At 39.1% G+C, this 21,386-nt stretch overlaps 1 protein-coding gene across 1 annotated transcript in view; it reads left to right on the top strand.

Moving 5' to 3' along the window:
- Positions 1 to 892: 892 nt before the first annotated feature.
- Positions 893 to 21,386, top strand: part of SACS (sacsin molecular chaperone) — a gene marked incomplete at both ends in the record, with an annotated part of 37,478 nt that continues 16,984 nt past the window's right edge. Inside the window, 7 exons of the mRNA XM_082279296.1 lie at positions 893 to 915; positions 7,370 to 7,520; positions 10,235 to 10,322; positions 13,311 to 13,396; positions 15,783 to 15,894; positions 16,991 to 17,137; positions 18,416 to 19,898. Coding sequence (XP_082135422.1) covers positions 893 to 915; positions 7,370 to 7,520; positions 10,235 to 10,322; positions 13,311 to 13,396; positions 15,783 to 15,894; positions 16,991 to 17,137; positions 18,416 to 19,898 — 2,090 coding nt within the window. The remainder of the gene's footprint in view (positions 916 to 7,369; positions 7,521 to 10,234; positions 10,323 to 13,310; positions 13,397 to 15,782; positions 15,895 to 16,990; positions 17,138 to 18,415; positions 19,899 to 21,386) is intronic.

Raw genomic sequence — 21,386 nt, 5'->3', positions numbered from 1 at the left:
CACTGGGAGGGAGTGAGTGAGCAGCTGCTGGGTGCTCAGTTGCCAGCTGGCATTAAACCATGACACCCATTCAGTCAGCATACTTACAGCTCTGTGTGCTTGTTGCCATACTGATCATATGGTATTAAACTGAAGGAGAAGCAGGAAACCTCCCTGCTCTGTGTCAGCTCTCCCTCCGTGTGCCTACAAGTAACGCACAAGGCAGTTTATAATTAGTATCATGACTCACTCAATACTGGTAACTGCAGCTATGCCCTCAAAGGAAATGGCTTTTTCATACCCTTTGGTTCAACTCTGTTTTGTATTAATGGCCCTCCCCTTTTCCCTTGTGTCTCTTCTTCCAGAATTCCTGAGCTGAGGTTAAGAAGTATCTTCTAGCAGGTGTGATGGAGAAGACATGTTAGATTTTAGGCCTCACTAATACTCTTCCAACTGTGCCTGCTTCCAGACAAAAAAGGAAGACAAAGCAGAAACAGCAGTTTCCAGAATTCCACTCCTTTTCTAGAAGATAAATACAAATCAATTGCACAAGAATATAGCCTGAATTCAGTTAAAGAAAGTGAAGAAGACCTCCTTGCTTTCTGAAATCTGTCCTGTTACATCTGTTCTTGATGATAAGAAAATGAACTCCTGTGAACAATTAAGCAAGTGGCTTTAAAAGAAAACCAGAGAAGTAGCAATTGGTGAGGCACAGAGACATCTTGGGGAGATAACAGAGACATCTTGGGAAGATAAGGGATGGAGTGAATACTGAGTTGACTTCCATATGCTTGGGCTTTCTGGTGTCCACTGAAGAGATGATAAGCAAAAAGGATTAAAAATAACTTTCTAATTTATAAATCAAATATCTGCTTCATGTTCCTATCAAGAAGATATCAAAGAAGAAGAGACAATGGAGATGGAGGATAAGAACAGGTAAAAAAAAAAAAAAAAGCCAAAAAAATCTTCTGAAAGAATTTATTGTTAGGCTGGCATGTTCTTGCTCAAACACCCATGGTCAGTAATTTAAAGAAGTCTGAAACTTGTCTAGTGTTTGTAAAAAATTACTATTTTTAAAGGTAAAATTAATTTCTTACGTTACAAAATAATACTTAGGTGCCAGGTTCTGCTGCAATTACTTATGAATCGTCACCATGAAATTAATGAGAACTGCTTGAAAAAACTCCTGTGGTTAATTGGGTTCATAGTCTAGCTTTCAATTTACAGTCTCCATTCACTATAGCGTTTTTTGAAAACAAGTGAAAGTTTCCTTCCTGTGCTTGTCTAACTCTGAATTCAACATGCTGTTTTACTGGGTTGAATGTATAATCCTGCCAACAGCTAAAACGCAAAGCAAGTTCTTTGTGTGAACAGTGTCTAAACAAATTTTACTACTTATCTCTTGTAAGTTACGAAACATTAAGTTGTAATTAGAAGTGTTCTTACTTGCTGTCAATGGACCTGCAGGAAGAGGACAGCTTCCACCCTCAGCCCTGCAGTCTGCAGAAGCCCCCTTGATGTGCAGTTCCTTAATGTACAACCTCTGCTTTTTCCTGTGTGTTAGGAAGGTGGGCTTTGCATTGTGTTAGACAGTTGTTGATAGCAACAGCAGATTACTCTTTCAGGGTCTGCTCCACTGGCTCCCTGGGGAATTCTGTGAAAATTCATGGAAGTTATATACTTCCTTTGCCAGGTCACTGTTGGATAGAAAATGTGGGGCTTTGAATCTTTCCTTTTGGTTAGTTAACTAGGCCCTTCTAATCCAAATCTTATACATTTGGGCATCTCTGAGGGTTTTTTCACTTCTCTTTGTTTACCCAGAAGAGGATGACCTGTGTGCTTTGTTCCCCTTTTCCAACCTTCCTCTCACTAGGCCTTACATGTGACTCATGTTTCTTCTTCTGTGCCACCTGTCCTTCTGTTTTGTGAAGGATAAATTGTAGCTTATATTTCTGTATGGAACTGAATGTGTTATGAGTGAGACAGAACTGATACAGAAGTGGAAAAGAGCTAGGATTATCTGGAAGGACATTGCTGGATATCAACCACTATCTGATGAAGAGACACTTGCAGAAGTGCTTGAAGTTGTGTCTTTTCACAATTTAGAAAAACTACATGTCTTGTAGTAGTTTCCTTCTACTTCATATTCTAATTTTCTCTATATACTGTTCAGTGATGCCTAGAAAATGTTATGAAATTTTAGAACATGGTTAGATGCAGTATTCAGAAAAAACAGGGATCAGCAAATACTTCTTAAAATGTTTAATGCATGTGTAATGAGGGTCCTTTTAGTTATTGAGTTGATTTTCCTCAGTGGAATGATAGTAGCTCCATTAGCTCTGAAATTATAATAAGAAAATGCCTTAAGGTAGTATGGAAAAAGCCTTGCTTTGATAACCTGATGACTCTGTGTCCTAAATGGAGGCAAAAACCCTAGGCCTGGATTCATGAAGATGTTTAGGAGCCTACATTAGGCTCTGAAATTAATTTGCAAATTTAGGCTCCGCTCTTTTGATGTTTCAAGGTTAAAGTGGATGTTCTAAATCTGGCCCTTTTATTGGCACCGAGGCCAAAACAAAATACCACCAGTAATTTAACATATTGCTTATTAAAAAACGCATGCCAACAGCAGTTCTTGCAACACTGTAGTCCCTCCTATTGCGATCCCTAAAGAGCAATTGGGGAGTTTATTTTTATAATTTGGTTTAATCTTTTGCATAATTTGAAATGCCAAACATTTTGTACTGGTGTTTTGTTATTTGTACCATCTGGAATTGAAAACTCCGTCATTCTTAGCAATTCAAATTTGTGGAGTGATGGTTACTGTGCTATAGCTGAGTTGTCTCTTCAAGGACTTAGCTTTAAGTAGTATTTTCTTAAAGGTGGATCAAAGAGGAAATTTAACCTTCAGCATTTGAGATTTTGAAATCTTATAATTTGTGTCTTCTTGTTTTGCTCTTTATTTGCAAAGAATAAACTGAAACAAGTTTTATAGGTCTTTCAAGTATTTTCCATTATAATTTGCTTAGTGCCACCAAGGAACTCACTTGAACACTAAAGCAAATCACAGAGAGATCAAAATCATTAGATGAAAACAAATGTCTGTTCCTGGTCTCTGTGCCCTTATATGTTTTACTCATTTTTAGTAGTATTCAAAAGTATCCTGTTCTGTTGATACTTGACATTTAGAAACGAATCAGCTTGCAAAAGGAATAAGATAATTCTTCAGTTCTTCAGTGTTTGACTAAGTTATGATCATACAGATATTTTGCTTAGAAACTGATAATAGTGGTTTCACATGAGGGGTGCAAAGTAGGAATATTTATTTAAACTCACTGCACCAACCTAAAATAAAATAGTTTCATCAAAACACCCAATTTGTGTAATAGATCTGAGGGGAAAACTAGATATTTTGTTTGAATCAAACACTTCACATGCCAGAGGTTGGGGATTTTTTTGGCTGTTTGTATGACATGGAACTCTAGCTAGAAAAGAATTAGATGTTTTCTGTTAGTGGAGCTATTCAAATGAAACAGAAACTGTACAATAAGGGGTGGCTTGCAAATGACTAGCACATGTGTCATCAACAAATGGTAGGCTTACTTTCAAACTTCTTGAAAAGGCATTAGTAAGCAGGGGGAAAGCAAGCTCCTGGCAGTGACTATAGACCAGTGCAATCTGTGTTCTCTGACTGCTGGGAAATAGATATGGTGCAATGTTTAAAACATCTGCTGGTAACAATTAAGGAGTTGATTTAAGAATGGAGGTAAGTGCTTGCCGTGTCATAGAAGGTTTTGCTTTAAGTTTGGTGTGCACTGTCTCAAACCCAGATGAAGTTGTTGAGTCACTGCTGCTTTCCTGCCAGCACTGCAGAAGGTTACTTGCTGCGCTGGAAGCCACTGTACTGCAGCGGTTTTCCTCTGGCAGGAGTGACCAATCCATGTCTGTTTCTTATCGCACCATACACCCCTTTTGTGGACTCCATTCCATCTTTCTAATCACACTGACAGGATGGAAGGGACTTGCATCCATCTTTTTCTGCTACTGCAGTCTTATTTTAAATAATTGGAAATATGAGGTGATTCTGCAATGCAGAATTTTCTGTCTTCATGGAACTTGTACTATGAAACCAGCTTTCATTTTGTTTTATAAAAATAATTTAATGTTACAGAGACTGTTAAAATTTTAACAATTTTTTTCTTTTGCATGTCCCTTCTTATATGGGTTATATGACTTCATTCTGAACTAAACAGAATTTATTTATAGCCACAGGAGAATTTTCCATACGTGTTTTTAAATCTAAATGCTGTTCTGCTTGGAAAAGTGGTTATAAAATTGTCAGCATAGGAAATTGTAGATATAATATAAAAAAAATTTCAAATGAAACCCAACCCTTCTATATACAAAAGTTAGGGGGGTTTTTTTAACCACTATGGGTAGTTAAAAAATTCCTAGCTGGTATGGTCAAACGAATTTCTTTTAACATTGTGATGTAAAATCATTTTTAGTAGTTCTTCATAACAAATTTGTACATTATACCTTGAACTTTGCTAGGATTACTGAGCTTCCAAGTTCTCTTTTCAAATGGATAAGCAAGATTTTAAAATTTATTTTTGTTGTTGTTGTTGCAAAAATCTGAAAGTTGAAACATGTAATTTTTTTTTTCAGTCAGTGTTATTTCTGTATCATCAATTTCTAGGATATTTTTATTTAGATATCAGGAAAAAATAAGGGGGTCAGATTTTTGAGGAGAACAGACATGGCTAATTTCCAAGAGCTCAAGAGTCCAACTCCTCTGTCCAGAACCTTGAAAGGTTCCAGTTCTGTATTACCAGTTCTTCCCAATTCTTCCCTTCTACTAAAGAGGTCACATACTAGACAGAATCTGTGGTACACAAAGTTTTTTTCTCCTCAATATCAATGTTAAATCATCACAGGATATAATTTGTGAGTATTGTCTTGTCATGCGATGTGGCATAGTTTGGGGGACTTCAGCCTGGCACTGACAGCAGGACAGTCCATGGCCCTGAATGTGTCCCACTATTTGAAAAGTTTCACATGGAGAGGTGGCTGTTACCTGAGATAGCTTTGTTCCTCTCCTGGGTCCCATGCAAACAATTGTGCATGCTTCATAAAAGGCTAAATCACTCCTGTGATCCCAGGCAGAGAAGAAGAATTAGATTTTGCCCATGTGGCTTGGTGCTTCACAACTGGTCTGGAGACTATTTTAGTAGCTAATGCGGATGGAACTGCATTGGGTTTCAACTCATTCCATTTTGCCCAGTCATCCACATTTGTGTCCCTCATAACGTACCCTTCTGCAGGTATTAAGATATAAAAAGATAAACATTAAGAGATTAGAAAGCAGCCTTCTCATTCTTTTGGACATAGTAGGAAAAATTCTATGATGACAAACTCTGAAGAGGATGTAACAAAAAGGAAAGTTAAAAAGATGAAATGATAGGGAAATGAACAGAGTCCTAAACAAACGTGAAGAGAGACATATTGTTTATGTTAAAATTGTTTTTGTGTTATTTCTGGTGAAAGCATGATCAGACCCACAATATTTTCAACATTTTCTTATAATCCTGTAGAATTCCATATACAAATATTGCTGATGAATGAAATCAGTTGTAGCACTGGCAAAACTCTACTTAGATACTGTATTGGATCGTGACCCACCTGACCTTTGTGGTTTTTTTAGTCTTGTATCAATTTTAGTGGGCTTTTTTTTTTTTTTTTTCTTAGCTCGATACACTTCTGCAAAGGTTCATTGTGTCTTTTTGCCCTTCCACAGAAACTCTGTTGCCTTTGGTTGTCAAGTATCAGTTTTAACTCCCTGTCACTGAGTAAAGTCATAAATGTTTTTAGTTTAGCCAGGGATCGAAAGTGATGGAAGTGTTGGAATGAAGTGGAACTGTTGGACGGGGGTCTGTAGTCCATATTTTTGCTCAAAGCAGGAGGATCAGTATTGGTTCAGGTCAGTCATGGCTAAGCCTTGAAACACCCCAATGAAGAGTACCTCTAGACAACTCGCCTCCTAGTGACAGGATTTTTCCTGCTGTCTCATGTGAACCTCCCAAGCTACAGTTTGTTGCCACTGCCCCTTGTTAGTCTTGCACTACTAAGAAGAACTCAGGTCCACGGCCTTTGAAACTGCCCTTCAGGTACATGCAGGATGTTACCATACTGCACCCTATGGTCTCCTCGTCATCAGACTAAACAGCCCCCCATATACTCCTTGTAGGTCGCGTGCTTTGGGCCCCTGACCGCGCCAGTAACCCTCTGCCTGGGAGCAAAGGAAGCCCAAAACACCACTATGTTCTGGTCGCAGTATCCTAGATCCAGCCTCAACAGCACTGAGCAGACACTCACTTTCCGTGATCTGGAAAGCTTGGTATTCCCCAGCTCCTTTGGAGCAGGGCTGCTGTTCGCCCGTCACTGATGCACAGCCCATGGCCCTGGGTGCAGAACTTTGTACACGATGAACAGTAGCCTTTCTGCTGGCCCTCTCCATAAATTTCTCAAACTGCCCTCTCAATTTATTGGGATTACAGGCAGACTAAGGCTCAGTTTTCAGGAGCAAGAGCACTTTCCTTAAGTCTTGAATGGTGTGAGGACTTAACGTACACGCTTGTGAGGTAAGGCAGGGTCTATGACCTATCACAGGCTCTCCGACAAAGAGCAGAAAAAGTACGTTTCCTTCTGTGTTTTGCATCCTTGAGAAACAATGAAGTTTTTCAGCCGTAACTCTGTGTGATCCATACGGTGGTGCCTGAATGCTGTGAATTACGTGAAACACCAGCATGCTTCCCTGCCTAAGGAGGGATGTGCCGGCGGTACCATCTCTGCAACTCATCCTCAGTCACGGCTCACGCCGTACACGCGACTGCAGCCTCTCTCTCGCCCCAGGCGACCGGGCTCTCTCGCCCGAGGGCCCTGGGCGCGCCGGGCCGCGGGGAGCCGGGACACGCCTCCGTGCGCCGAGGCTGAGGACCCGCCCGGGGGGCCCCTCGCACCGCCGCAGCCACGGCCGCCGCTCTAAGGGCGGCACTTCCACCCGCCCCCGCCTCCTCCTCCCGCCTCCTCCGCGGCGCCGATCTCTGGCGGCGCAGCCCCACCCCTTCCCCGTGCGGGGAGCGCCGGTGGCGGGGCGAGCAGCGGTCCTTTGTGTGCCGCGGCGGGATGTGAGTGCGGGCCGGGCCGGGCGGGGAGGGAAGGCTGTGGGATCAGCTCCGCCGCTTCCTCTCGGAGAGCGCCTGCCCGCCCGCCCATCCCTGCACCCCGCGGGCTCCGACGCCCGTCTCGGGCCTCCGTGGTGCCCGAGGGGGAAGCGAGCGGGCGGCGGCGCTGCGAGCCTTCTCTCATCTGGTATCTCGTGTTGCCGCAGGCTGGCCCGGGTGACCGTCCTCCATGACTGCCTGGGCTGCAGGACCTTCGAGCTGCCGCCGTCCGCGGCCGTGCGGGACGTGAAGAGGCGGATCGACGCGGAGGCCGGGCTGCCCGCCGCCGAGCAGCGCCTGTGGCACCGCGGCAGAGAGGTGAGGGGCGGGCGGGGCGGCGGCAGCTCCGCGGGCGCGGCGCCTCTCACAGCGCCGTGCTGCGGGAAGTCCCCGCCCGGCTGCTCTTGTGTCACGCGTGGGCAGCGCGGCGTGCCCGTAGGTGTTCCTCTCGTGGGAAGCACGGAGGTCGACCGTGCTTGGACGACCCTCATACCGCTCTTGATGGTGCCAGCTTTTATTACCTGAGTTTTTGTGTCTTTTCCCCCCCCCCCTTTCCCTGATGTTCTCCCTGTGTTTTATCCTAATTTCTTTGGGGAGTTGTTGGGTAGAGCAGAAATTCACCCGAGAGTGCTGATGTGCTTATTCTGCTCTCCTGCCACTCTGGTCAGTTTCAAGACCAGAGCTGACATCACAGTGAGATGAAAGTGACAAGTTAAAAATTGAGGTCTGGGCACAGGAGAGAGTCGAATGAATGAATGAATGACCTTGTTCTGTTGAAGGCATCAACCTGGTGTCAGTCTTTCAGTACTGCTTGGTGTGCTTCCGGCTGTGCTCTTGGGAAATGGGAACCTGGAGACCTGGTGGGATGGGATGGGATGAGTAGAGTCAAGAAGAGGAGAGAGAGGAGGTTGGAAATTAGTGTTAAATAGGGCAACGGGACTTGCAAATGCGTAGAGAAGAGAGGGCTCTAGGGAAACCTTGTTGTGGTCTTTCTGTATATGATGGGGGCTTATAAGAAAGATGGAAAGAGACTTTCTACCAAGGCCTGAAGTGATAGGACAAGGGACAATGGCTTTAAACCGAAAGAGGGTAAGTTTAGATTGGGCACAAAGAAACTTTTTAGCATTAGGGTGATAAGACACTGAAAATTTCCCAGAGAAATAGTGGATACCCCATGACTGGAAGTGTTGATGATCAGGTTGGATGGAGCTTTGAGAGACCTGATCTAGTGCCTGTTCATGGCAATGGTGGGAGGGGGGGTTTGACTACATGATCTTCAAATGTCCCATTCCAACCCAAACCATTCTATGATGCAAAGAAAGATATAGGTGTTGGTTTTAAGGAAACTTTTAAGAACCTGGGGAACACAAGTACTCTTTGAGGGCTCAGGTTTGAAGCAAACTCCTTGTGTAGTTTATCTTTTGTTTTCTTGTCTGGTTTTGTGCGTCCTTGGTTTTGTTCTCTCCAGGCCTTCCTGTTTTGGAGGACAAACTCTGTACCACTTTCTAAAATTTGCCTGGAAGCAAAGATCTGACTAGCACAGAAAACTTATCTTTTTCAGGGAACAGTCAGTAAGCAGGCTGTAATTGCTATTCTGTTTGTTTGGGTTATTTTTTATAATAAACTGGAATTTATATGGGAACATTTATTCTGTACTGTAGAAAATTTGAAAATACTTTATAAACTTTTGAACTCCTGTTTATTGGGACCAAATTATTTTTTAATTTTCTGAGTAGTAGAATATTAATCCATAAATCTTTTTCCCCCTTTTTTTTTAGAACTGTTATGTGCAATTTACAGATGTTAAGTAAAATTCAGTACCTTTTTTCTCATAGGTCCTTACAGTGATAAATTATCGATCTGGATCTATTCAATGTCCAAGTTTCTAGTGGTGTTTTGGTACAAAAATTGTACCTTAGAATATTCAGTTACTCTATCCCTTTAATGCTTGGTGATGGTTTAGAGCATTCCATGGATTGTTTTTTTTATTTTAGTGATTTCAGAGTAGCTATACCCAATTTTATGTCTTGACAAAGTTCAACTCAAGTACAATATTTCTGCATTTTTATTATAAACCCACTGTTGTTTTAATCACTATTTAAAACTGGTGTAAATAAAAAAGAATGTAAGTTTTTATTATTACTGTTGTTGTTAAATAATGATTACATACTCTGGACTAGGGCTGTCTTTTGCTTATTGAATGTAGTTAGATTGTAAGCATCTATGTCTGTGTAAACACCAACTGCTTTCTAGTGATTTGTTTTTACCCATCAAAGTGAGGAAGTAGTCCCAACATTTGCTGTAAACTGAGACTAATATAATCATATAATTTCACATAATAATATTTTAATATAGATCCTAATTAGTGCAGTGGCCTTCTAATTTGGCATTTATTGTTGTTGCATGCAGGATAACATATGAGTTTTGTAACAACACTTAGTATATGAATGAGACACACATCATATGAAATGAGAAGTGCAGCAAAACCATTATGTGCTATGATTACTGAATAGTTTTCCCAATGGCTGCTAAGGAATGTGTTGCTTAGTTTGCCTCAGTTTCTCAGTGATGTTCCTGGTGAGTCCACTGGGGGTTGGATTAGATGACTTTCAGTGGTCCCTTCAACCGGTCTGCATGTAGAGGTAATGGGGGATGAGGCTGTCAAATTCTTCAGGGGTGTTTCTCTGACACTTCTGTCTCTACACATTGCATCTTGCTAGCTGCTTTGAGCTGATATTGCTTAGTTTAAGCCCCCTGTGAAATTGCATACCCAGATGTACTTGTGGAGTACAGACTATGTACTTCTTGTATATGTTAATTTTTTTTTATGGTCATTCACCTTAGAACAATTATGCTTTCATTTTATGCTTCCAGAACTTCCCTGAATACAAAACTTTTTCAAATGTACAAACAAGGGGCCATGGCATGCTCTTAGTATGCTTCTATAGGCATTTTTTCCACCTGATTTGTTTTGGTCCTGTTACTAACAAACTGAAACTTCTGACCAATATCTGTCTTATTTTTTCCTTCAGTTATCTGATGATATCAAGATTGTGGATCTTCAGAAGTCTCAAAATCAAGTTTTTCTGAAACTTCAGTCAAAAGGGTTGAAAGGAGGAGGTATGGAAAATATTTGTCTCTGTTTATAAACTGGAAGCTCAAAGCATTTTCTGATGCAACATGGCGTTAATTGAAATTTTTATCTTCTTTAAATGTGAAGCAATTATTTTTCATGTAAGTCCTAGGTTTGTCACTTGTCCTTTTCATTCCACTCTAGAAAAATTAGGCTTCTCTTTTTTAAGTGCCTTGGTATTTGTTTTTTTCTTTGTAATATAATGTGTAGAATTTAGCTTGTTGCTGTCCTTTGGAATCAGTAAGACTTGCCTTTCAGTAGTGTTGTAGTTGCCTTGTCTCATATAAAATAAGCTGAATACTTGAAAACAATTCAGATACTGAAAGGATATCTTTTCAGTAACCACCATGCAAAAAAATATGATATTGGTAAAAATCTCTGGATTTCTTCTGTTGTTTTTAGGTTTTTTTCTTTGATAGTTTGGTTTTCTTTTGATTTTGTCTGTTATTTACATTTTTATTAAAGAAAACTGAAGGTGTATCTTTTCATGTGGTGTCTTGATAACTGAATATCTTCAGAAATGCTCTAATTAAAATTTGTCATATTTATTTTATTTGGTTGCTAGCATTAGTATTTTTCTCACAATAACTTTATTGTAAGGCAGTGAAATAAATGCTAATGGGATGGTAGGATGAAGAAGGAAACTGTTCTTTTCATGCAGATATTTTATTTGGTCTCACAAAATATTGTATTTCTTAGCCTGTTCAAGCCATGAACTGGATTATGGATTTTTAGTAACAGAGGGAAGTTTGTGTATTAGTCAGAAGTTCATGTTCACATTCTCTAGAACCTGAAGTAATTAGAAAACACCTATAAAAATGGACTTCATGGTTCTATGACATCAAACACTTTTCTTTCTCTCATTCTTGACTGCTTGCTCTGATGTTTTGCTGTGTGTAGGCTGTGGTAGACTAAATAAAAAAAGTCTTATTTTCCACCATGCAAGTATATAGAGAATAAAGTGTAGTGGCCCTAAGAAATCTTAAATGGGAAAGAAAAGCTGGCACTGTATTTTTGTGCCTAGAAATGGAGATTTTCTTAGAGATTTCACTGTAAGCTGTCTATATCTAGATAAAGTGCTTAACTTTTCCTGGCCCACAGTTCTGATGTAAGTCAATCTAAAACATCTGAAGGTTTTAGTATCAGCCTTTTGTGTTCATTCCAGAGTCTTTCAGTTCAGAGATTTTTCCTTAGAGCAGATGAATCAAGAAATACCCTGAATTTCTCACTTGGAAGTGCATGGTCAGTAGGACCAAGCACATGGGTTGCTGAAGTACTCTGAAGATCATCTGTGTCCCCTTTGTGCTCATTCGTTGCTGGTGTCTGTCAAATACCACATGATTTTTTCATATGATCACAGAAGAATTCATGCTGGAAGGGACATCAGGAGGTTTTTACTCCAGCCTTCCTGCTCAAAGTGTGGACAGCTCTGAGGTCAGACCGGGTTGCTTGAGGGTTGATCTGGTGGAGCTTGGAAATCCTCAGAGGTTGGAGACTGCACAGACTCTCTGGGCTCCTGAGTGCTTGTCTGCCTTTATGGCAGAACAAGTTTCTACTTGAAATTTGTGGTACCAGTTTTGTGTTAAATATGACCAGACCTAATACTCAAGAAAAATCAGTTCAGCCTTTGATAAGATGCAGTAAATAATGATCTATAGCCAGAGTAATTGTTGTGACATGCATAGAGCAGCTCTGCTCTTAGATTTAAAGTGAACAAAGTCTATCTTCATTCCTATCACTTAAAAGTTATTTGTCTGTTTTTGTGGTTCCCATGGTGAATGAAATGTGTTGTTTAAATACTTCCACCTGCCTGCCTAACTTAGAGAAGATTAGTTTCTTGATTTTAGATAATTTCAGTTGATGAATTCACCTTATTTTGGAAGTATGCATATTGACTTTCATATACTTCTGTAAAATGCACAAAAGTTATAAAATATTTCACACACCTTCAACTGTCAGTTGCAATTTCTTGCTTATTTTTTTCATTGATGCTATTAAATTACCTTAAATAAAGTGACACAAGAAAATTTTAAAGACAAAATATTTGATGTTTTTGCTTGACATTTTCTCAGCAAATAGAACTCTTATTTGTCCTCTTTTTTCCACTTTGCTTTTTTTCCTAGTGTTTTATTCCAGAATATACATAATATGCGTGTTTGATTCTGTGTGCTTCAATAACACACGTATATGCAGAAGAGAGGGAGAGAATAATTACTTGTTAATAATTTTATAAGGACGCTTTAGATGGGGCATCATTAGGGTCTGTTTTCCTTGTGAGGATTGCATCATTGCTATTTGTTTGAAGCACATGTTTTAGAGGTTTGGTTAAGGGAGCTGCCCTTTAGCCTCAGACCGGAGTTTGAATTGAAGAGTACTGAACCTTTAATTTTGTGATAACTTTTTCTCTTGGAGCAGATGTTCATAATGCTTGGACTCTTTTCCCTCCAGGGTTAAGCTCTGGCAACACCAAAACTGGCACCAGGTCCATGCCCAAAGTGTGTCAGAACAGGAGGTGGACACTAGAGCCAAAACCTTCTGTGCCTGTGTGTAGCTGTCAGTAGGGATCATCACTGGCTGTAAAAGAGTTAGAGCCACTGCTGCCCTGGAATACTGTCCTGCTACTTAAAAAATAGTAGTCTTTTAGTAATTCCTACTTTTGAACATCAAGTAGTTGGAATTGTGGTATAACTGTTGCAAAGACAGCCTCCAAATTTATTTCATCTAGATATGAAACAGCTTGTTGACTTTAACATCAAAACTGCTGTTTTACTTTTTTTAATTAAAAGATTTATAATGTAGTATTTTCACAGTTGATTTTGGAAAGACAAGACTTTACAGTAACAGGCCTTAAGTTAGTTTAAAGAAGTTATCTAAGTTGGCAGTAATTGTTTAGTGGTTTTTTATTTAATCTGAAATTAGGTGCATAGTAACATAATGCACAGGGGTTTTTTTAAAATTTATTTGTTTGGTTTTAGGTCGTTTTGGACAAACAACTCCACCACTTGTTGATTTTCTTAAGGATATATTAAGAAGATACCCAGAGGGAGGACAGATTCTTAAGGTAGACAATAAATAGCGTATTTAACCATCATTTAATATGCATGACATAATACCAAAGTTTAACACTTTCCAGAAAATCTTATGGTTGTTTTATCTTTTATTTACAGTAGTACAGGAGATACATGTTTCCATTTGTGTGGACAAGGCAAAGCGAGTTGTGTGTTTTGTATGGTTTTTGTTTGTTTTTTTCCTTTAAACATTTCTGAGTTTGCTCAGTAGAAGATGATTTGTGTGATTTATCATAGCTTCCTATGTTAATATCTGAAAATGGCAGTTTGATTTTTTTGTTTTTAAGAGCATATGGGGTGATTAGTTGGATGTTAGACTTCTCATCCAGCATGCTTCATCACATGGGTGGTAGGAACCTAATTTTCTTAGTGTATGGGAATACTAGATTCTAACTAATGGAATCTGGTAAAGTTGTCTTATCTATCTATGCATACATACATACAAAACACACAAATGTTGATAGATGATGACAGTTCCTGATGTCTGTTGTATTGTTTGCAACCATGGAACTAGAAGCTGATTATGCTTAGTGGGAATGCCCAAGATAAGCTTATCTTCAACTGTTTTGGCAAACTGCTTCCTGGATACATTCTGAGCAGTGTCTGTACTGTCTGTTACAGTCTGTAAGAGGGTGCTTACATTTTTATTATTTCTCAGTACTAGTTGCATCTGTAAAATGTATTTGAATTAAGAAGGGTTCAGATCTCGTCAACATTGTAAACCCAAACTTTCATTCCAACATGAAGAAATAAGGTAATGTCCTTAGAAATCAGATAGGTAAATATAAAACTAGAAATGATGCTATTTTCATAGTTTACAGTTTAGGGTTAACAGATTGTTAGGGAGAGATTACTACCAGGAATTTTGCTGATACCTTAAAATTTATTTCAGGGTTTTGATTCTTCAGATACAATGCTGTTACAGCTGAATGTAGCAGTTACCCCATGTGCCACAGCATGAATGCAAGTCTGACTACATGGTGATTTCCATACTTAGTATTTAATATTTCTGAAGACTTTGGGCTATCTTTCTTTATCTTCATGAAGAACTGTCATGATTGTTCTTTTAGAAGAAGAACTGCATATAAACACCTTGTAAAGATTCTTTAAACATTTCTTATTTATGCTTAACTGTAGGTATATTTCTTGCTATCTCATAATACTTCAAAATTATGTAGAAGTGACAATATAATATACGTTATAGACCGAACATACTGTCACAAACTGCAAAATCAAAGGGTTATAATTTTGGAACCAGATATTAGATAACAGTGAGGTTATTTTAGTCTCAACAGTATATTTGAATGCAACCTAATCTGAAATACTTGCTGCTAGTTGAGGAATTTTCTAAGTACAAGCTCATCTTGCTATCAAGTCTTTTATGCATAACTGAATGAAATTATGTCTATGAATAGATTGCATGTGATGTATCTATGTTGCTTTTCAATTCAGCTGAAGTACTTTCATGTGCCAGCCTTGCACACACCCACATGAACATACACACGTGTTTATATATCTGGAGCCCTGATACCCTGGGATGGTTCAGTGTAAACAGAGCATTGTGTGAGGCTGTAATCCCGTAGGTATTTATAACCATGCTTACGCGTCTGCCGTTGATGAGAACGGGACTGAATAGGCATATTTTATTAATGGTTGTGTTTACAGAACTAGTTTACTGACATTGTAGTTTTCCATAGCTCTCACCACTACTAATACTATTTAACAAATACTCAATATAAGCCTCTTTCCAGTCTGTGGGTTTAAATCAACGGGGGCGCTGCTCTGTTGGTTCATGGCTTAGGGAGCTACTGGTCAGAGCTGTTTTGCAGCCCTTTGTCAAAGGGGTTTAGAAGTGTGAGCATCGTGGCCCTTGAATGGTTGGTTCATACTGTGAAATGTTAACCTGAACTTAATTCAGTTGACGTAAAGAAGAGTGCTGTGTATTACCCTTTTGTGGATGGGTGCCTCACTGTTGTTGTACAACTGTTTGTAAAGGCTTAACAGTACACTTTGATAAATATGAAAATTCTTTTTTTTTCCTTCTCACATTTGTGTTGTTTTTAGACTTCTACAGCTCTGTTTCAGGATAATATAGTAGTAACAGTTTAGTAGCTTGTTTCTCAGCTTTGTGACTGCTTTTGTATGGTACTTGAGCTTCAAATTCAAATCACATTTATAGTATTTGTCTGAATATTTGTTTTGTAAGGATACCTATTCTCATGCAGGTAAACTGGATAAAACCATTTTGGTTGAAAAGTATGAAAATAATTACACTTGAGACAATTGCTTATTATTTTCTACTGTTTAAGTTCAAAAGCCATTGCTAGAATATGTATTACTGCATTACACTTTGTTTTGTTTATTTTTTTTCTGCCTCAGGAACTGATACAGAATGCAGAAGATGCTGGTGCCACAGAGGTTAGGTTTCTATATGATGAAACTCAGTATGGAACAGAAACATTATGGTCCAAGGACATGGCACAATATCAGGGTAAATATAATTTTTATTAAATGTGGTCATTGTTCTTCAATATGCATGTTGTTTGCGGTTAGCTGTCCTGGCTATGTCCCCTCTCAGCTCCTTATGCACCCCCAGCCCCCTTGCTGTTTGGACCACATGAAAAGCAGAAAAGGCCTTGGCTCTGTGTAAGCCCTGCTCAATGATAACTGAACTAGCCCTGTGTTACCATCACTGTTTCCAGCACAAATCCAAAATACAGCCCCCAGCTACCAAGAAGCCCAAGCCAGCACACCAGTTCTTTATGTAAAGATGACCATAGCCCTTTACATTTCAGCATTGTCCGGGCAGTTCAGTTTTCTTCCCCATCCTTTTTCTCTTGCCCTTACACCCAGCGTTGCTCCATATTGCCTGTATACTGCAAATACAGTTTATTGAAACTTTAGCATCATTTTACATCATTTACTATGGCTTTGTGAGATGAAGGTCAGTTATGTATTTAACAAGCAAATTACCTTGCATAGTCATCCTGAAAGGCATTCAGTTGTGATTTGTAGATTTCAATGACGGATGATCCACTTCTTTCTTCTGGCTTCTTTCAGTCATTAATCAGCCTTATTATGTCTTCTAATGTGAATTTGTCTGCCTTACTTTCTAGACACTGGTTATTGTTATATCTTGCCTTATATTCCCTTCCAGTGGAGGTATCTTTGGACTGTGACTAGTACATTTTTCAGATATCTTTTCGATAGACTGAACAGATTGAGTTTAAGTCTTGTGCCACATGGTACTTTTTTCAGAAGTTTCATTGTTTTCTGCTTTTTGTTCAGTTTTTCAGAATCATTCTTTTAAAATGTGGATGCAAGAATTAAATACCACATCAGAATATAAATCTAACTACCATGTACAGAGTTAAATTCATCTCCTTGCTTTTGCTTTTGCATTTTGCTTTTTTTTTCATTACCAGTCATAATTTGATGTCAGCTTAAGTCATAGCTTCCCCATTCAATTTGCACGTGCATACTTCAAAGAAATGCTTTCTCAGGTCTGTGACTTCATTTCCTAGAAATTTTAAACATTAAATAGTTTTCTTCCTGTCATCTTTTTAACTCTTGCCTGTTTATTATAGGGCCAGCATTTTATGCGTACAATGATGCCATTTTCACCCCTGAAGACTGGCATGGTATACAGGAAATAGCAAGAAGCAGGAAGAAAGATGATCCCCTGAAAGTTGGAAGATTTGGAATTGGCTTTAATTCAGTTTATCATATAACAGGTACTCTTTGTAGTTATTTTAAAAAGAAAATGTTGAAGTTTTAAATAGTTAAATTACTTTAGATATTCACGAACATTTAATATTTTCTCTATAATGCGTTTTAAAATTAGTACATGGCTAGATTTTCTTATGAAGCATTCCTATTTTTTGCAATCCTGTAAGATATCTATTTGATTCTGAATGTTTTTGAAGAAGATTGTTCTATTAGCATCATTATCTACTTAGTCCCTTATATTGAAATGCACATTCCTTTACACTGGTATTTCAATTATACACTGGTGCTTATTTTATAGAGGCTCATAATATATAGTAGCTATCCAAGCAGAAGTGTGGAAGTTCTACTCACTAGACTGAAACTCTTTTGCAGGTTCTTTGTATAGTAAGTAGTGATTTTTATTTACTGCTAGAAAAGATATTATGTAATAGAGGTATATGCACATTTACAATTGAAAGAGATAGTACATACTGTTTCACAAGCAGGTAATATTCAGTCTTGAAACATATTATTCTCCCAGAATGTTTTATTGTGGTACAGAAGAAGCATGAATAATGCTTACAGTCTCCACACCTGTAATAGTATAGAATAAGAGGCAAAGTTTTGCTGAAATAAAAATTTTTACCTTGTGAAGTGAATTTTTAAGATACATGATATTTTTTAACAATATTTTGCCTAGCTGAGCATGAATAAAATTAATACATTCAGTGGTTTGATAATTCTGGGAATTTGTGCTTTTAAATGTACAGGATTACTGTTTGCCAGCCTTCAAGATCGGCAAAGTATGAATCTAATAGAACACACTTGTAATAAATTAGATGGTTTTTTTCTTGAAAATGCTGGAAACATAAAAGTATGTAGTTGAAAGTAATTGTATTTGCTGTTGCTCTCTGTCTGCTAGAATTCAAATAGCTGAATGAGTATTTATATATTCAATTGCAGAATAGGTGTGTGCTTGTTTCTTCCCTGTCAGTAAGCACTGAATTATGTTATCAGAATCACAGAATCATGTAGGTTGGAAAAGACCTTTAAGAACATTGGGTCCAACTGTAAGCTGAAAGGTACCAAGCCTGCTACTAAGCCATGTCCCCAAGGGCCATGTATATGTGTCTTTTAAATACCTTCAGGGATGGTCACTCAGCCGGTTCCCTGGGCATTATACTCAGTTCATCATGGTTTTAGAATATTTTTCTCTTGCTTTTTTAAAGTTTGTTCCTTAACACTGTACTTTTAAAGTATGTTGTTTTAGGATTTTTAATAGTTGTTGGTTTTTATGTATACAGATGTCCCTAGCATCTTCAGTGGTGACCAGATTGGAATGCTTGATCCCCATCAAACCCTTTTTGGACCTCATGAGTCAGGCCAGTGTTGGAATCTAAAAGAAGATAGCAAGGAAATAAATGAACTTACTGACCAATTTGCACCTTTCATTGGTGTATTTGGCAGCACTAAGGAAACCTTTAAGAATGGAAACTTCCCTGGTACCTTTTTTCGTTTCCCACTTCGCCTGCAGCCCTCCCAACTGAGCAGCAATGTTTACGACAAACAGAAGGTTCTGGAGCTGTTTGAATCCTTCAGAGCAGATGCGGACACAGTATTGCTTTTCCTGAAGAGTGTTCAGGACGTTTCATTGCACATTCGGGAAGCTGATGGAACAGAGAGGCTGGTTTTTAGAGTAACTGCCAGCGAGAACAAGGCCTTGAAACATGAGAGACCCAATTCTATCAAAATCCTAGGAACTGCAATAAATCAGTACTGTAAGGGAGTTCCAAGCAATAGTATAACATGTGTGACATACCATGTAAATATAGTTGTAGAAGATGAGAGTGTTAAAGACGCACAGAAAACATCTTGGTTAGTGTGTAATTGTGTGGGTGGTCGAGGAATGTGTACAGAGCTAGATTCTTTAGCTGATGACTTGAAATTTGTTCCTACAATTGGAATAGCCATGTCTTTAGCAACTAATGAGGAGGAAAATGGAGCCGTAGCAGACTTTTCAGGAAGAGCTTTTTGTTTTCTGCCTTTGCCTCCAGGCGAAGAAAGCAAAACTGGACTCCCAGTTCATGTTAGTGGTTTCTTTGGTCTCACAGACAATAGGAGGAGTATCAAATGGCGAGAGTTGGATCAGTGGAGAGATCCGGCAGCTTTGTGGAATGATCTTCTTGTGGTAAATATAGTGCCTAAGGCATATACCACCCTTATTTTGGAAGCTATCAAACGAATGGAGACTGAGAAGAATTCAGATTTTCCGTTGTCAGCTGAAAGAATTTATAGGTTATGGCCTGATGAGAACAAAATTAGGGTACCCTGGAAACCAATTGTAGTACCTCTCTTTAAAGACCTGCTCCAGCATACAGTTATTTACTCAGTGAGTAATCAGTGGATAAAGGTGGAACAGGTGCACTTTTCTGAAATGGATGAAAGTTTGGAGTACACACAGTCTGTTCTCAACTACCTCCAGAATTCAGGGAAGCAGATTGCCAAGGTACCAGCAAATATTGCTAGTGCAGTGCATCTTACTATTTCTACTGCTAAAGCTGTGAAAAAAGTGACTCCCACTGTAGTGCGACAAGTGCTACGGAAATCTGGACACAGTGGACCTGCTGAAGAAAAGCTTCATCTTTTAGAATTTGTGCTTTCTGATGGAGTCTATAGTGAACTGATTGGATTGGAGCTTTTGCCTTTACAGAATGGGAATTTTATTCCTTTTTCCTCATCTGTGTCAGAACAGGATGTAGTTTACATAACCTCAGAAGAATATCCCAGGTATGCTTAATATTTGTAATACTGTGGGGGGTTTTTTGTTAGTGTTTTGTTTTTTTTTTAAGGTACATGTTAAAACAGAGCTTCAGACTGTTCTTTGCTTATCAACAATCAAGGTATGCAGCAGCCTGTATTGTGATGAAATAATGCATAGATAGAACTCTTTTTTTTGTATATATGTGTATGTCTGTGTTCATCTGTCTCATTTCAAAAATTTGACACCCATTTGCAATTAACCCTTTATAAAAGAATTGTGTGATCTACGCTTTAAGAGAATACCTCAGGATACCTTTCAAGTCCATTTTCTTCTGGGAATTACAAATAGGGGGAGATTAGAAATATGCATACTAGGAAGTTCATTAAATTAGGTAATGATAAATGCTTTTATTAAACTTAAGTCTTGAGATTACATCTGTTTTTAGTTTTTTTTATCACAACACTTACTTTCAGTGAGGTAGTACTTTTACATCTGCTCTCCTTTTGTTCCTTCCAGTCCCTCTCCAATTAGCTTTTTTCCTTGCTTATTTCCCAGCTGCACTAGTGCTCCAATTTGGTTCTCATTTCATCAGCCAAAAGAGCTTGCACTGACACTGGGGAGAGGATAGCAAAGAGCAGGCTAGCTGGAATAAATGAGCTTGGGGTCACTGGGGAGAAAGCATGACTACTCCTTTTTATGTCTGTACTGGATTGCGCATGTATTAAATACTTCTTAAATCTGGACCATTCTCCACATAATCTCTAAAGATGTATGGCTTGAAGTCACCCAGACACACCAGCTGTCTTTCTGTTTCCCCTTACAATGTGCTACCTGCATGTATGTTTACAATAATCCCACCTTCTCCTTTGCCTCAGAGTTCCACTAATTTCCAGACATTCAACTTGAGAGAATGTGACACTTGGCCTGTTTTTGTTGCTTTTCCTGCTCTGTGGACTGTTTATAAGGGAAGTAGAGGTGGGTTGGAGTGTGCCCATAGAGATATTATTAAGGTAAACAGTGCTTCAAGTGAGGTCCTTATGTAAATTGTGTTTTGAATATACATATAGACAGCCAATCTTAAAGAAAAGCAGCTGGATGCAGGTAGCTTGTCTTCCCATGCTTCTTGAAAACAGTTTGCATATCTTCAAGTCTGCTGCTGGTTTTTTTCTGCTATATTCTAATCAGAATCACAGAATGGGTCAGATGACCCCCTGTGGTCCCTTCCAACCTCCCTGCTCAAGCAGAGCCATCCTGGAGCACACGGCGCAGGATTGTGTCCAGATGGTTCTTGAGTATCTCCAGTGAGGGAGGCTCCACAACCTCTCTGGGCAGCCTGTTCCAGTGTGTGGTCACTGCACAGTGAAGGAGTTCTTCCTCGTGTTCAGCTGGAACTTCTTGTGCATTGGTTTCTCTTTGCCGAGGCTCTTTGCCTCGTATCCTATTGCCTATATCCTTGGCACCACAAAAAAGTGCCTGGCTCCACTCTCTTGACACCCTCCTTTCAGATACATATA

The sequence above is a fragment of the Coloeus monedula genome (assembly GCF_965178545.1).
Source record: "Coloeus monedula genome assembly, chromosome: 3".
Classification (NCBI taxonomy): Eukaryota; Metazoa; Chordata; class Aves; order Passeriformes; family Corvidae; genus Coloeus; species Coloeus monedula.
Note: the sequence above shows the minus strand (reverse complement) of the source record. Positions and strands in the feature narration are given on the sequence as shown.